Genomic DNA, 17,280 nt, shown 5'->3' on the forward strand with positions numbered 1-17,280 from the left:
ACATATAAACCAAAGACCTGTTCACTTACACAGACAGGCATACACAGAAAGACATATACACCAAAGACCTGTTCACTTACACAGACAGGCATACACAGAAAGACATAAACCAAAGACCTGTTCACCTACACAGACAGGCATACACAGAAAGACATATAAACCAAAGACCTGTTCACCTACACAGACAGGCATACACAGAAAGACATATAAACCAAAGACCTGTTCACTTACACAGACAGGCATACACAGAAAGACATATACACCAAAGACCTGTTCACTTACACAGACAGGCATACACAGAAAGACATAAACCAAAGACCTGTTCACCTACACAGACAGGCATACACAGAAAGACATATAAACCAAAGACCTGTTCACTTACACAGACAGGCATACACAGAAAGACATATAAACCAAAGACCTGTTCACTTACACAGACAGGCATACACAGAAAGACATATACACCAAAGACCTGTTCACCTACACAGACAGCCATACACAGAAAGACATATAAACCAAAGACCTGTTCACTTACACAGACAGGCATACACAGAAAGACATATAAACTAAAGACCTGTTCACCTACACAGACAGCCATACACAGAAAGACATATAAACCAAAGACCTGTTCACCTACACAGACAGGTATACAGAGAAATATACACATAGCCCAAAGAGGTGTTCACCTTAATTCATATAATAAAATATTGTATACTGCAAATGTACAGATGTTTAGCTCCACACATAACACCATTCTTCCAATCATTGATCTGAAATATTCTGGAAAAAAAACACTAAGCCTTTTTGCAGAATTCATTCTTTTTAAGGAAATAAGCCTCATAATGCCCCTGCTTGCGAGATCTTAACGTGCAGCTGCTCACTGCATGATGGGCAACACTGAGGCTCTGGTGGCAGTATGGAGTCAGGGTGCACTGATGCCATGATGCCAGTGAGGAGGACACTAACGGCTAAGTGTTACTCACAGCCAGCAGCTTGTCCCCTATCTGCAGCCTGCCGTCCTTGTGCGCGGCGCCGCCTTCGATGATTTTAGTGACATAGATGCTGTTGTCTCCAGGAATGTGCTGATTCCCTACACCACCCGCTATGCTGAATCCAAGGCCTGGGGGGGGACAGAGGACGGAGGGGGGGAGAGGGGGCAGCACAGGCATCAGATGTGCTCCAACTGCGTTAACCATGTTTTTGTATGATGCCCAACTCATGAACACCTTCCCTCCCCAGGAGAGATTGAACAGGCATGAATCTGACTGGAAAAGTGAGCCCCCTCCCCAAGGCACTGGTTTGCTGGAAAGCCTTGGGACACATGAGATCACCGTTTCCTTCTGCTGGGAAGGGAAACAAACACGACAGACAGGCTGTTTTGCGCAGACCTCGAGACACTGGTGGGGTGAAAAAGACTGTCACTTCTCTGCTTTATGGCCATCCGCCAAGCCCCCCCCCCCCCACCGCTGCAGGATCACATCACTCTTTACAGCTATGTAACTGCAGTACATTACTGGGAGAACAACAGAATTTAACCATGTCTAGATTACACACACACACACACACACACAAAACATCTGTGTTTACGTCCTCTGACCTAATAACTGATTTCTGTTTTTATAGTAAGACAATTCATGCATATAATTTTTTAATGAGTTTTCATGAATTGATTACATTTTCCTAGGCATGAGAAAAAAATTACACTTGCAATACTAATAAAGAAAAATGAATATATTTAAAATGCATGAAACAAAAGGTACAGGACTCCACATCTTTCCAGCTGGTCGTCATAAAAACCTTCTAAAAAGTTTGTTTATTTGTTTTTTTTATATATATGCAACTGGTTACAAATTGTCTAGTGGTACATTTTATATTTTCCCAAAAGCCTTAAAAGTCGCTTTGTAATCAAATCCCAAGATAAACTTCACATAAGAGCATGTTTGCTACTGCCAATTTTTTCATCCTCAGATTGCACATGAAAGGTCTGCAAAATTAAAGCAGTTTTAAATTATTCAGAAATAGGAAAATGTTATTCAAATTATTAATTATTGCTTAAATTGGATCATCTAACTGTTCATTTTTCAAACCAACAAAGAAAATGACAGTGATCTGGCTATAACGGAAATTGGCATCCATGTAAATATGATAATTAGGCAACATAGATCACATAGACACAGTGGCTTCCATAGGCTGAGCCCCTGCCAGCTGACCCCTGCAGACGAGACCGTTAGACAACGCGAAGGCAGCCTCGGTTTGGCTTTAGCTGAAGCCAAGATAGTCCTGTATATGACAACCGTGTTGAACGGAAAGATCTGCAGGATGGCCCGGTACATCTACAGTACCAGCAGCAGCCGCGCTGTGATTGGCAGGGCCTCCTCTCCGGGCTGTGAAGGCAGGAAGTCCTACCTTTAGGGCCTTTAACCAGCTTTATCTCCACTATTTTCTCGGTGACCGGTTTCCTCCTGCGAATGTAAAGCCTGACGATGCAGCCGGCTTCCTTCAGGGCCTCCACCGCTTTGCTGTGAGTGACGTCCCGCACGTCTGCATCATTCACTCTCAGGATGCAGTCGTTCACTCTGCAGCAGCATGAAACGCATGAACATCGTATGAATCAACACTGAACATCAACACTGAACATCAACACTGAACATCAACACTGAACATCAATGAGCACACTGAGCAAACGAGGCAACACGTCTTATCCAAACTGACAAATGGACAATAGTTACACTTAAGGGTTAAGAATCCTTCTCCAAGGTACCACAGCAGGCACGCTGGAGGAATTTGGGTCAGAAAGCAGCAGGTCAGTGACTTTATTCATTACGTTAAGTGTTGCAGAGTTTGTGAGAATGCAGCCGGTGAAGGAAAGAAACAAAGAACCAAGAGCGAAGATTATAAATGGGAAATAGATGGGAGACCAGGATGAATATCGGCCTCCTGCACAAGAAGGATGTGTCGGGAAATTGTAGCATTTCATCCACTACAGTTGGTCTTAGGAATCTCTTCTCTTAAAGCTGCAACTGACTCTGCACCACTGTTACCGTTCATCTCACTGCACACACACTGCCGGCATTACAGCAGCTTTGGATTCATGCCCAGGTTCAGCTAAAGTCGACACGGAGTGACTGAGCCCCACACAAAGCAGACGCTCACCGGAGACGGCCATCCTGAGCAGCTGCACCGCCAGGGATGATCTTGGTGATGAAGATGCTTGGATCATCGCCGATGTGGGGGTTATCCGTGCCCCCCGCGATACTGAAGCCCAGGCCTGAATTGCCCTGTTAACGAAGAAGGAAAACACCTGTTCAGCAAACTGCCGCATAAATACAAATGTGTAGCAAATGCAAAAATTCCTGCAGGTAACACAAAGGCAAGTACAGGAAGATCAATGCATCTCCGATCTGGACTAAAATCTGTTCAGCCCCTTTAGAAAAGGGGGGAAGATTCCGTTCTGAGGTTTCCCGGTGACGGAACGAGCTGCCGAATCACGTCCAGCCATCAGACTCCCTCTCCATCTTCAAGAAACACCTCAAGACCCATCTGATCCAGAAATACCTCTACTAGCCTGATGCCCCTCTATATGTTCCCTGAATGTTCCTAATGTTACACTTTATTTTCATTGAATATTAGTCTTATTAGGTTCTTGTTGCAAGATGTGCACCACCTCCTCCAGTACTGCTTACACTGGTAACTGCGCATTGATTGACTTGCCAAACTTACGCCTAGTCGACTTCTTGACAGCACGTACGCTTGTAATGCTCGCACGTCGATTTGGACAAAAGTGTACGCTAACTTTACCTAAATGTTAAAAAATCATAAAAAAAACAATGTCTGAAACCACAGTAAATACAATGTGCATGAGATCCAGATCAGGTATCCAGGTATAGTTAGAGACATGTATAACTATTAACATTACACAGGACCCAGCTGTACATTGAGGCTGACACACATAAGTATGTCCAGATAAGGCGAAAAGATACCAGCCATGTCAGATATATCAGCCTAGATCCTTTTAGGGATAATATGTAGCACAGAAGGGCAGCGCTTTGCACTGCAACAAAAAAACAAAGTACACCAGCAAATTGGGGGGAATTAAGACGACAAGACGCTATTAATAATGTGCACTAGAGAGCACGTGGCCGAATAAGGTCAGAGCAGAAGAGCGAGGCGGCCTGCGGGCACTTTCACACAGACGAGCTCCGGCAGAACTACACCGGCAGCTGGTCCACTCTGCTCACGCCCTAGTGAAGTTTTAAGGGGACGAATGCCGTGGACAGGCGTCGCTGTCTCAGACCGGCGTATCACACAAGTCAAACCAAATCCACTTATGTTTGCATATTTCACCAGCGATGATGCGGGCAACGTCATGCATACGGGTGCTATCAACAGAACCTCAGCCAGTGTGGGAAAATGAATGGGAAGGCGTGGCAGTGCAGTAAAATCAATCAGGAGTTTCACTCACATGAAAATGTTGAGTGCAGAAAGGAAAATGATTGGTTCAGAGAGACAGCCAATCAGATTGTTCAGGAGATGGATCCAAGCAACTAGCGGAGGTGGGACCAAGACACCTGATTGAAAGGTCCCGCCTCCTCTAATTTCTTGGACCCACCTCCTCTAAAATCTGACTGGTTCTGATCTCTCAGAAATCTGATCTCTCCGAACCAATCATTTTTCTTTCTGCGCTCAGAACATTTGTGTGTAAGTGAAACCCCAGGAGCAAAATCAAAAGGTAGCTTCGCTGCTAAAGGCTTACTAAACCCCTCCAGTTTTATTTGGCGGATAAAGCCAGCTTTAAAGCCACCCCTTAAAATTCATTTTTTAATTAGGCACATTGCAGAGTTGCTGCATTAGCTGAAGACTGAAATTGAGGGGGGGCTCACATTTGATGTAAATGGTTTTGTCTTTCTTCAGGGTAATGTGTGTTTAATGCTTGGGACCGATTTGTTTTTACTACATTCCTCGCGCCCCTAACTTATTCCATTGCTGAGCCCATTAACACTGGCGGATGTTGCAAGTTGTCCTTTGAATACAAGCAACTTTCCTCTGATGTATTAAACTGTCTGCCAAAGAGAACACATATTATACATGCAGACATAAACTGCATTACATGGTACCTGGACCAATCAGAAACAAGTGTTTCATGTTTAAGACAAAATGCAACTAACAAATCTGCGAGCACTTGATTGTACTGATGTGTCTATGTCCTATAAAAATATGTGTGAGCATGCAATTATAAAGTATGCACAAAAAAGTTCGAAATGTGGTTTAACAACAAAAAGCACTAACTGAGAGGGCAGCAATCTAGATTGTGTAACTGACGATAACGCTTTTAACAGTTGGCAACAGATGTTACAGTTAGCGTATTCTCTAATGTACACCTTTGACTCACAGTCATCTAAATCAACAAATAAAGATGGTGAATTTCATTGCAGCTTCAAAAATAACTAAAGGATACATTTGTAGATCCATTCAAACAATCAGAGATTATTGCTTCAATATCCATTGGGATTTGAATTCCTTCACCACCATCGACTTTGTTTTTTTCAATATGCACCAGAGAGTTACGGCACCTGTTCTCCTACCCGCTCAAGCGTGATCTCTTCATATTCAAAGTCCGCTTCGGTCCCGTTAACCTGGGAAAACAAGAGACGATGCATGAGCGACAGATGCATCTCGATGTGGCTCCGGACGCCGCTGACGACGCCCTCACGCATGGCTGCGGGAGAACGGGACACGCCGACTGCACTGCGGCTCGGACATCCATTCAGATCCTCCAAGCCTCCTTTGGTAAGATGCTACAGAGACACCATCATTATTAACAAGCTTTAGCTACAAACAAGATGAAGGACGCAGAGGTAAGCAGGGGTAACTCAGCCTGCTCCCTCGTCGCGGACGACACACCACACTGAGCCTCTTACACCCTGCCTTTGCACCTGCTGAATGAGACATGGTGACTATTACTGTTTTATTTCTGCACAACAGGCACTGCTGTCCGGAGAGACCCAGAGATCTATCATTTATTTGTTTGTTTTCACCCAATGACAAAGCTGGATGTCCTTACAGAAGGAATTCAGGTTAAGTACCTCGCTCAAGGGTATACATCATGAGCTCCGCCTGGGAGCCAGACCTGCGGTCCACCCTTGAACCATCGCGTTGGCCACGGAAGGCGCTTTCCCAGCACACTGCGAGGAGTCGGCCAGATCTGCACGTCCTGGTTACGCTCATGCAGCGCGAACGGTGGACAGGCTGTAAGCATCCAATCAGGCGCGGCGGCAACGTCTCCATTGAGGGGACTGAGGCGGCTGAATGTGACTGCGTGCTGCTTTAGCGCGATGGCGCGCTCCAGAGGCTCACACTAAGTACCGGAGTGTGGGATGCAGGAAAGTGGGTCTTGTCAGACCTGGACTGGAACGGGGCCAGCAGGGATTAACCTCAATGGTTTCAAATAGGACAAGAACAGGGTCAAGTCCCTGGCTGTTCAGGCCACTGTGCTATAATGGCTTGAAATCAGCCCAGCAGCTGCATTACCAGTCATGCCCACAGAGCTGCTACGGCGGCCTGGTTTTCATGAGCCCCCCCCCCTATCCCCCGTCCCTGCCCCAGTCCCAGGTCCTGTCCCCACCATCCTTCAGCGGTGGCAGCGCTAGACACGGTGGCACTTAAAGCCCAGAGCTCCTTCTTGCTCCCCATAGGGAGTAACAAACAAAGGGTGGCCAATCAGGAGGCTCGGCCAGCAGAGGACCAGGCTATGCATTTCAACCTGAGCACACGGCTGGATCCTGCTGCTATTCTAAACGCCCAAGAAATAATTGCATTTATATAGCTGTTTATCTGTCTCCCCTTCTTCTAACCACTTATCCAGGACAGGAGGGCAGGTGAGCCTGGAGCCCATCCCAGAGGCACACTGCAAGGGACACCTGGAAAGCACGCCAGTGCACTGCAGGGGGAGCACGCACACACGCAGACCTGTAGCCATGTCTTTGTAGGGATCGCTCATTCAGTTCTATGGGAAAAATGCTAATGCTGACTATGACAACCTTAACCCCCACCCAGCCCTCACCATAACCATAAGTAACCAAGCAAAATACAGTAGAACCTTGGAACTCAAACGCCTCTTAACTTGACGAACTCGGACATGGAATGGGTCTGCTGAATTTTTCTCGACTTGTACCTCGACCGAAATCTTGGAACTTGACTGTTCCGGCTAAAAAAAATTTTTATTGGGTCGAGACGCGTTCAACTCTACCAATTTGGACCTCGAATGGATTGGTCGAGAAAAATCGCAAAACTGCAAAACAAAAAAAAATAAAACTCGACTGAAAACTCAGAGCACGACAAAACCGAACAGACCTGCTAAAACTTGTACGGATCCAGACACGTCTCTGATGGGCTGAAACAAAGGCAGACGGACCTACAGGGATGCTGATCAGTCTCGCGGTGCCTCTCGACCGAGTTCGACGTGAGAAAGCTGCGTTCCTGTGTTCGGTGTGAATTTTTTTGTGCTTCGTCTACAGTACATTTAGTGACACAGTAATCATGGCCTCTAAGAAAGTTAGCAGTGACTGCAGCAAACCAAAGAGGAAAGTAGTGAGAGTAACTAGAACTTAAAAAGGAAGTTACTGCTGTGTCCGCTCTTGCTTCGGAGTATGGGATTGTCATTTATGTCATGTTTACTGCTTTTGTATTTGTGCTTTTTCATGTGAGTATTAGTTTTATATTAATAGTTAATGGTTTTCTTCATTAGTTAGGTAGGTAGATAAGTTTAAATAGACAATCATGTGGGTGTCTGGAATGGATTAAATTCATTTACATTATTTCTTAAGGGGAAATTTGACTTCAACCTCAACCAAATCGCAACTCAACCAGCCTTCTGGAACGAATTAAGTTTGTGTTCCAAGGTACCACTGTATGAGTTTTTTTATTTTTATCTTTTTGATTGTAGTCATAGATTTCTAGAAAAAATTTCTAGTTATCCCTTGTCTGTGTCTGTCAAAAATACGGGTATTTATCATACTGTTGGTACACACACAGACACAAACACACACAGACACACACACAGATAGACACACTTAGATACACACACACACGCAAACACACACACACACACACAGACAAACTGAGATACATTCAGACGCACACATACAGCACAACAGAGATGCCAATTATCCTGGACAGTACAGTAGAAAACCAGCACTTCCAAGTAAACATAGGAGAACATGCAGACGCCGCACACAGAACCAGGGGGTGGAATCACAACCATGACCCTGGAGATGACACCACAGTCCCACCAGAATTTCAGAATTACAGCCCTCTTATTAAAAATGGGAAATCTCTTCATATGAATATATGAAAATACGATTCACAAAGTCATACCTTCTCCTCTTTCCCAAAAATAAAAAAACAGCCCCAATGACTTACTGATGAGGCAAAGGGGACTAAAACCAAAGAACGGAAGGAGCCGGGTGAAAAGGGCTCACTGCAAGGCCGCCGTGAAATGTGTGGGACATACGGCAGGGAAGCAGGAACATACACAAGGCTGACCAGCAGGGCGGCGACGGAGGCACTCCAGGAAAAGTGCACCTTACATGCCTTCGCTTCCATGTAGGAATGGAAGCCTGTTCAGCGGCCTAACTGGAATTTCCTGTATCATCAATGACCACAAATTAGCCACTATGCTCCGAAGTGATTACGGGTGGCTGTCACTGCTGCCAGGCTCGCCGGCGTCTCCCTCTGCGTCTCTCTCCCTCTCCATGCATCACCGGCCGTCACATGTAGTGAAGAGAGATTTCAGGTGGTCATTTAGCTTTTTAGCGATATGTGTCACTTAACTGCAATAACAACAACTTAATCGTAGGCAAATGAGTGCTGATTCACGGCTGAAATGGCACACGGCTCCCCCACAAAGACAACTCACATGTATATACGCTACATTTGAAGCGCAAAAACGTATCTGGAGAGCTTCCTGAGTCCACATCAAAGACTCTCTCTTTCATTTGGCTGCCCAGAATTTAATTGCTTAGACCTTTCCGGTTAAATTGAATTAAAAAAAAAAAAATCCTTTCAGCATAATCCTATTAGGTTTCTGTCAATGAAATGAACGAGGTGGTTTCAGGCACTGGCAAGGAAGAAAGACATTTCAGCTGTGGTGCTGGGGGCTCCGTGGCCCTGTCGACCGGAACACTGCACCATCAGGCTCACCAGGAGCACTTCAAACCCACAACAATTACACCATACCATGGACCTGAGGTCGAGGAAAGAAAAAAAACAGAGAAAATCCACCACAGCCTTCAATTTTCACAGTGTTTATGAGCGCATGTGTTTGATTAACAGCCACCATCGCCATTCAAAGGCAGGTAAATTAGAGAACCGTAAATTGCAGCTTAAATCATTAATATTTACACATGCAAACCGGTGCTGAATTATTAGCCTGTCTACAACTGAAGGGACACAAGGAACGTGCCTCCGCTGTACGGCTGAGGTGAGAGGCTCCAGAAGGATACCGCACAGAAGAGAAATCGCAAAGTAGCCACCCTCGCTAAGCCCAACTCCTCACGCCACCGCCTCGCCCTGCGCGGCTAATTCCTGAAGACTTTCTGAAGTCTCACCTGAAAAGCTCCTGGAATGTCGGTTTCTAACGGGTCAATGGACTGCACCCGCGGGCAGCAGAGACGGTGCCAGACTTACCGTAGTGCCTCAGGCTGGGCGCACCCGTGTGGGGATGGCAGCAAGCCACAGTGTGCGTGCCCTGTTCATGGAGACGATGATGGCCTGCAGTGTGCTGCTTACTACTAAATGGTCAGCTACGTGCGTCGAGTGAAAGGATTTTGCCCACAGGTGTACGATATGGCAAAAATATTATATCATGATGTTTTTCTGACAGGATCAGCATCCACAGTCTTATCACAATTCTTTTCCATCTTTTTAAGACTATTTTGCAAGTTTATTTAACAGTATAACCAAGCGAACTCCCCTATTTTTAAAATATAGCCCTATAAGGTAATAAAACTAAAAGATAAATGTATTGGAACACATTCAGGGACCAACTCCTCCATGTCGTCCATGCTGCATGTTGCGCACTGCATGTTGGGACGCGGGCGAGAAAGGAAGAGAGGAAGAAATCCAAAGCACCAGCTACGGTTTGCTATCACCGGTTTATTGGTGTGCTGAAGCGTTGACAAAACAACTTTAGATACGTGCATGAGCCGTAGAACAGCAACTGACAGAATGATACTAATGATCTCACCGTGAAGGCAGTTTGTGGACATATTCCAACCGTTCACGATCTAACATCATCCGATCGCACACCCCTAACCTTGGCTACCACTCAGATGATCTGAGATGCAACGCAACTTTACAATGTGTGAAGTACTGATTTTGAAAACACAGCCGCAAAACAAGAATGACTCCCGCTCCAAATTATATTCCTTAAGTTTAAAAATTTTACAGAAGGTTTCTGGCTTAAATTCACTCTTGGTTTGTACTTGCCAGCTACTAAAACTAATAGTCGATTTCCAGATTAAATAAGTTTAAGTAAAAATATGAATATGTACTTTATCATGTACAGGAATGTGAAAAACAGGAATATGAAATACTAAACATAAAAGTCAATACAATTAAACAATTTAAAAAACAGTAAAAACATGCAGTACAAGATCACGGGTAGTCTGTCTGTCATCCTGTAACAATGAATTAACTCCCTAGAAATACACTTTATACTGACAGCAATGTTTCTGTGTTATACTTTAAACCCACACTGGACAGCTGTTCAAAACCACAGACTAAGGCATGGACACGACCTACACAACAGACCTTCTTTAATCAATTAAGACACCTTCTAACACTAACAACAGAATAGGGAGCTGAGTAGTAACCTGCATGCAAAAAGGGATCGCTAAACCCCAGGTCGGAGCAGTTCAAGACTCCCGTGACTTCATGAATTCGGCCTGAAAACACTTGCAAATCAAAGAATCATTTAGGGAAAAAAAAGTGATGGTTCTGGTCCCTCTCAAGGTTTCTTCCTTCTAGGGAGTTTTTCCTTGCCACTGTCGCCTATGGCTTACTCACTGGGGGCTTTGGGTGAGGATACTGTAAAGCGCTTTGAGACAATGTAATGTTGTGATAATGCGCTATATAAAAATAAATTTGTTGTTGTTGTTGTTGATCTTGTAAAGCTTACATTGTGGATTGCAGGGATTGTGCAGAGAAAAAGCAGTATTCAGGATTCCAACAACAAAACCTAAAATTTGGTTAGTTACAGGCAGCAGACCAGGTAGCACGACATTCAAAGAGGTAACAGGCTGTTTTAGATGCAAACGGATGATCTGAAGAGCGACAAGAAGACACATTCTACTTGCGCTCAGCAGTATCAGTGTGGCCCTGCTGACCTGCTGCTCTCACCAGTAACCACTGACATACATGCAAATCTATTCTACAAATGAATTATTCTCCAAGGCAAAAGTATACAGACAGAATGACAAAAATGCCACAAGTCCAAACACACAAATAAGCTCTGGCTGTCTGGTACAGGTGCATGAATGCACCCATAATCGTGGGAGCAGAACGCTGATGTTTGACTCTTGGAACCGGCAGTTTGCATTTGACCAACAAGCTGCCATGGCACCTGTGATGCTAGATGTGAAGTTTCCTTAGCAAAGCGGTCCCCAGCTGTCACTTGTTGATCAGATTAGAGACCATTTACGTTTCCTAATTAGGCGTAGGAAACACCCAGTTTCATGTGCTCTGTCCCTGGTACAATACAAACAAGCATGTCTTTTTCCAAATGTCTTCAGTGACTGGGGACAAAAACCAGTCACATCTCTGACTGGCAGCTAAAGAAGTGACAGCATAAAGGTTAATGATCTGGGGGCTGTTCCACAAAGCTGGGTTTCTTGCTTAGCCTGATAACTTTTCCGATTTAAGGTAGTCTGGGCTAAATGTAATTGAACAAAGTCCATTTAGCCCAGGCTACCTTAAATCCAACAAGGTATCCGGCTAAGCGAGAAATTCTGCTCCGTGGGACACAACCCAGAGCTACAAGCCTGGATCCACACATTCAACATTTCACCCAATGAAGAACAGGCTCTAGTCCATGACCTCCATGTTAGCCAGACAGGATACTTCAGCAGCAGCAAGTGAGGCTTCTGTTATACCACATGTCACAGAGTCCAAATGTTGGCAGGATCAACATCACTTTATACAGGATTAAATTCAGCGACATTTTAAGCTTTCGCTTTAATGACAAATCCACCATCAAGATGTGCTCATTAGCAGGAACCTGAGTTATGGTCTAATTTACACACAGCACCTGTCCCTTAGGGCTGAGCGATATGACCTCAAATCAATATCACAATTAACTGAACATTTTATCTCGATTATAATTTGCTTTTTGTTTTTGTTTGCTTGTTTTTTTTTCGCTCTCATGTTTCATTGACAAGGTTTGTGCTGTAAATATGCTCAAAGAGAATTATTCAAACAGTATTTGTGCAGGAATGATTCTGTCCTGAGCTTTTGTTCCACATGGGCGTGTCACCGCCATTAAATCTGAGGGGGACGTGTCCCCCTCACATTTCACAACTATTCGCTTGGATCCCCCCACATTTAACATAAAATATGAGTTTTATGCCAGTGTGCCCCCCCCCCACATTCAAAATATTTCTGACACCCCTGGTGATCCATATAAGTGGTTGACTGTTAACTGTGATCACTATAAGCTTCAACTGTATTTTAAATTTTACTAGTGCACAATTTACCTGAGAGCAGGTGAGGCTCATCAGAAGCCAGGTATGATATAAAACCTACTGGAGGGTAGCTCTCCAGGACCGGAGTTGGAGACCCCTGTTCTAAGGGGACAGCACATGAACACACACTGGGGAAACTATTAAGAGAATTAAAAAAAAAAAACGAATTAACCGACATGGGCAAGATTACGTCGATTACAGGTTCTAAATGTCGGTTTTGAATACTTTTCAATGAATCGCCCAGCCCTACCTGTCCTTTTGGTAGGAACACTAACGGAAGCCGATTCACACTCCACCAGGCCTTTGGATAGAGCAAAGTTATTTCCACTGAGAAATGTACTACAGCTGGTGCTCGGCTTGTTTCACCCACACTGCTGTGGTCTGGGCAGCCAGCTCTGACTGTCACACACACCATCACCACACCAAAGCCATAATCCCAGAGTGGCCAGCCGCTGTGCTTCCTCACACTCGGGGAATGCAGAGAGAGGCCTATGCACTAATGACAGCTAATGGGCGACTGTCACCAAGCCACACAGGCTGTGGCACTGCTCAGTTTATCAAGCTGCACACGGAGAGCACGTGGACAGCACCCGGAGAGCACGTGGACAGCACCCGGAGAGCACGTGGACAGCACCCGGAGAGCACGTGGACAGCACAATGAAGCTACACAGAGGGATTCTATAACAACTAGACAAACAACTGAAGCAAGTTTCCTTTTAAATTAAATTAAAAGGAGACAAACTACGGCTTGACTTATTAAAAAAATAAAGAATGAAACCCGCCAATTTATTGTAAAACAGAGGGTTGAATCGTTTTTTAATATTACAACATATTTTTATTTATATAGTGCAACAAGGCTTCAGCAGAATTTTTTAAATAAAAATTGCTGTCATACTGTATATTTCTGAAGTAACTTCCGTATCATCTGTAACAGTTCATCTAACATCTGTTAGGTACTATAAAATGCTGCAGCATAAAGATAACCCAGTTCCTCTCTGACATATCTGCAACAAAACTGGAAAGCGACGAGCTTATTTTGCAGGATAGAAATGCATGCGGCAGGAACAATTCATCAACTTACGTATGGTGGCGTGTCCAAAATGTCTGTGCTCACCACTACGGGGGGTGGATTAACCTAGGAATGAGGGGAAAACATAGGTTACATGTGGACAAAAACAGGTGAACTACACCTGAAATAGAGAAAACATCTGCATTGAAACGGTATATGGATAATCTTGAGTAGGCTGTTCACTGCAGGACACCATAATAGTTCAATATAAAGAAAAATAGCTATGTGTCTGCTATTTGTGTTCTAGAACGATACAGAGAGCAGTCATAAGGGACTAACATGGACAGACAGACAGACAGACAGAGACAGACAGACAGGCAGGCAGACAGAGAGGCAGACAGACAGACAGAGACAGACAGACAGGCAGGCAGACAGAGAGGCAGACAGGCAGAGACAGACAGACAGACAGACAGACAGACAGGCTAGCAAGCAAGCAGGCAGGGAGAGACAGACAGGCAGGCAGGCAGGCAGAGACAGATAGACAGACACAAGGGAACTTTCTGCTCCACATGAAACACTGACACCCAACAGAAACCCAAATTACTGTAACAGTGGTGTATTATGACTGCATTAATGCATTCCAATGAGTAACACAAAGAGCTACCGCTCCTCTAATCTGTTACCCCACAAAAGCATCAATGGAGGCGGAAGACGGGAGGAAGAATGACAGAAAAAAAACCACGTGAATGAACTCAATGAATAATAAAATCAAAAATTAAAAAAATGAACCTGTGGAGCGGACGTGATGGTGACTGTGGTCTCAGCTAGGACTGGAGAGACGGGGATCACGGGGATTATGGGAGCAGAGGGTGGGACAGCATCTGTGTGCTGAACAACGGCAGGGTTCAAAGGTCAGGAAGTCATGACGGACAGATACAGAGCTGACATCCGTGAAATGTTACCAGTCACAACACAGTGTATAATGGACAGATTAACACAGCACAATACTGTAACTGGCGTGTCGATTAGGAGGTCAGTCTGAAAATGATGTAGGGCACAGGAACCAGTGCGTGATGGAGCATGTGGTTTGGGTAGACAGACAGACCCCTATTTAATAGCACAAACCAAATAAGCTTCTGATTCATATTGTTATTTTTATAACCAAATCAAAATTCGAAACTTTCAAAACTTTTACATTCCAATGACTGTTGTATATTCAGCATCATAACACAAACAATACAAAATGCCGGTTTAACTTCCTCAAACGAGAACCTTGCTATGATGGGAAGAGAAAAATCTACTTGTCATTCCATAAAGACAGCAGGAGTCATTTCCAAATGCAAGGCTTTTCCGAAACAAATCCGCCCTATTAAATTCATTCCGCATTTTTTCCATGCAAGTCCTCCGCTCATCCAGTGCATGAACAGGGAGGAACATCTCCCACAAGCAAGCTGAGCAGCGAAAGGTCATACTTCACAAAGACTGTGGTTGAAACGCTAATTTTGACTTCAGAGGATTACTGTCCCCTCCAAGCGTGGCAGAAAAAAACTGAGGGTACAGATGGACAGTGAAGCATATGGCTTCACATCTCAGGAGTAGCCTGTAAGAAATTGGAGGCAACAGTGACATTCTGTATTAAACCTTCTTTTGGATCCACCAGAACATACGGAATATGGCTGGGTCCTGCTGATTACTGAAGGTCTGTTGAACAGCATGTTTGATATGGTCTTCTGACTGGAAGCATGACTGGTTATGACAACAGCAAATGGGCTCAAGGCAAGACAACACAGAACATTTACCATCGATTAGCTACCACTTCTTCTCCCAAAGCGACTTTTAATGTTAAAGTATGTTGCTGTGATGCACAATAGTTAGATTCTTTAAGAGCTGGAAGTAACATTCAGGTTATGAGTAGTAAACAGGAGAAATGTGGCTTTAAAACCCTTGATTGGTAGGCATGATCGTGCAGTGCCAGTGTTTGCCCCAAAGTAGCCGACGAGTTTAAACAGACGGCGACTTGCAAAGCGTGACCATTCCACCCAACACGGGTTCCAAAGCATCGCCTCTCCGAAACCCATGCCCTTAATCATCAGGACCCTGCTGCCCAGCATACATCTGCTGCACAAATGTCTCCCCCTGGAGTCAGTTAAAAGCACAGCCCATCTGATGAGAGCCCCAGTTTCTGCAGCAGATCTCTCACACAGCTTGTGGCATGGAACGCTCTGCAGCCTTTACACAGGCTCCTCTAGCAAGCTCTGCACGGAGTATCGAAAGAGGCACAGCAATATGTGAGGACCCAAATAATAACAGGAAAACAGGTATAAATGAATACATTACCTATATGGAGTATGTGCAAATGCAGGACATGAATTTGTCCCTTTCCATCACTCTCCACAACATTAGATGAAGTGTTTTCTAGGACACTAACGGCTGCGCACTGAGCCACGGAGGGGACGGAGCAGCCGGCTGCACACTGAGGGACGGAGGGGACGGAGCAGCCGGCTGCACACTGAGGGACGGAGGGGATGGAGCAGCCGGCTGCACACTGAGGGACGGAGGGGACGGAGCAGCCGGCTGCGCACTGAGGGACGGAGGGGACGGAGCAGCCGGCTGCGCACTGAGCCACTGAGGGGACGGAGCAGCCGGCTGCGCACTGAGCCACTGAGGGGACGGAGCAGCCGGCTGCGCACTGAGCCACTGAGGGGACGGAGCAGCCGGCTGCGCACTGAGCCACTGAGGGGACGGAGCAGCCGGCTGCGCACTGAGCCACTGAGGGGACGGAGCAGCCGGCGAAGATCAGCAGAATGCGGGACCCAGAGGATGACAACCCTTAGCTCCAGCTGCTGCTCTGAAAGAATGGGGAATGGAAAAGCACTTCTTTCTGGTCGGCACCATTGTCCTCTATTGACAGCTCCCCCTCCAGCCCCACTGCAGGAGACCATACCTCCCCAGCAGTCACTAATCTAATTAGAATTCTACTTTGAGGTCTAGACCACAGCACGCTCACTCTGAAGGCTGCGGTCTGCATTCACAGACTCCAGTGCTGTATAAACACGTCCCAGACATAACTACTGCCTCTCAAAGGGCAGATACTTCATGGGAGGCATGAAGATAAAATAAGATAAAATTAGTCAATAGTACTGGTTATAGGCCTGCTTCACTTTCAAAGGAGCCGCAAAACACCGTTTGGTCAAGAATAAATACAAAACTCAGCAGGACAGCTTATTTTATTAAGGCGTCGAACAAACTATGGGCTAAAAACAAGGTTTTAACAAAAAAAAGACCAATTTTCATACTTTACAGCACACAGACAAAAGGCAAACAAATTATTAATATGGAGAATGCGCAGTAAAGCCAACCACTTAGTGTTGTGAAGTGAACACACACCAGACACGAACTCCATAAATCCACTGTTGCACATCTCTGAAATATTTCACAACACACACCTCTTTTTCTAAGCCACCTGATGCACTGAACATGCTCCACAGCCACAAGACATACCTTTTCCAAAGAAAGAGTGGCCCACGAACAGTC

At 45.2% G+C, this 17,280-nt stretch overlaps 1 protein-coding gene across 19 annotated transcripts in view; it reads right to left on the bottom strand.

Annotated features, from left to right (window-relative positions):
* The window catches only part of LOC125708367 (discs large homolog 1-like protein), a 124,221-nt gene that overhangs the window by 27,436 nt on the left and 79,505 nt on the right, over window positions 1-17,280 (bottom strand). For 12 of the 19 annotated variants that reach the window (XM_048975822.1, XM_048975821.1, XM_048975827.1 and 9 more), the window contains 6 exons: window positions 14,536-14,634; window positions 13,819-13,872; window positions 5,583-5,633; window positions 3,154-3,278; window positions 2,407-2,576; window positions 984-1,120 (listed from right to left, as the gene is read on the bottom strand). In XM_048975822.1, coding sequence (XP_048831779.1) covers window positions 984-1,120; window positions 2,407-2,576; window positions 3,154-3,278; window positions 5,583-5,633; window positions 13,819-13,872; window positions 14,536-14,634 — 636 coding nt within the window. The remainder of the gene's footprint in view (window positions 1-983; window positions 1,121-2,406; window positions 2,577-3,153; window positions 3,279-5,582; window positions 5,634-13,818; window positions 13,873-14,535; window positions 14,635-17,280) is intronic. The other 7 variants (XM_048975824.1, XM_048975830.1, XM_048975829.1 and 4 more) reach the window with 1 other exon arrangement.

This window comes from Brienomyrus brachyistius, chromosome 15 (genome assembly GCF_023856365.1).
Source record: "Brienomyrus brachyistius isolate T26 chromosome 15, BBRACH_0.4, whole genome shotgun sequence".
Taxonomy (NCBI): domain Eukaryota; kingdom Metazoa; phylum Chordata; class Actinopteri; order Osteoglossiformes; family Mormyridae; genus Brienomyrus; species Brienomyrus brachyistius.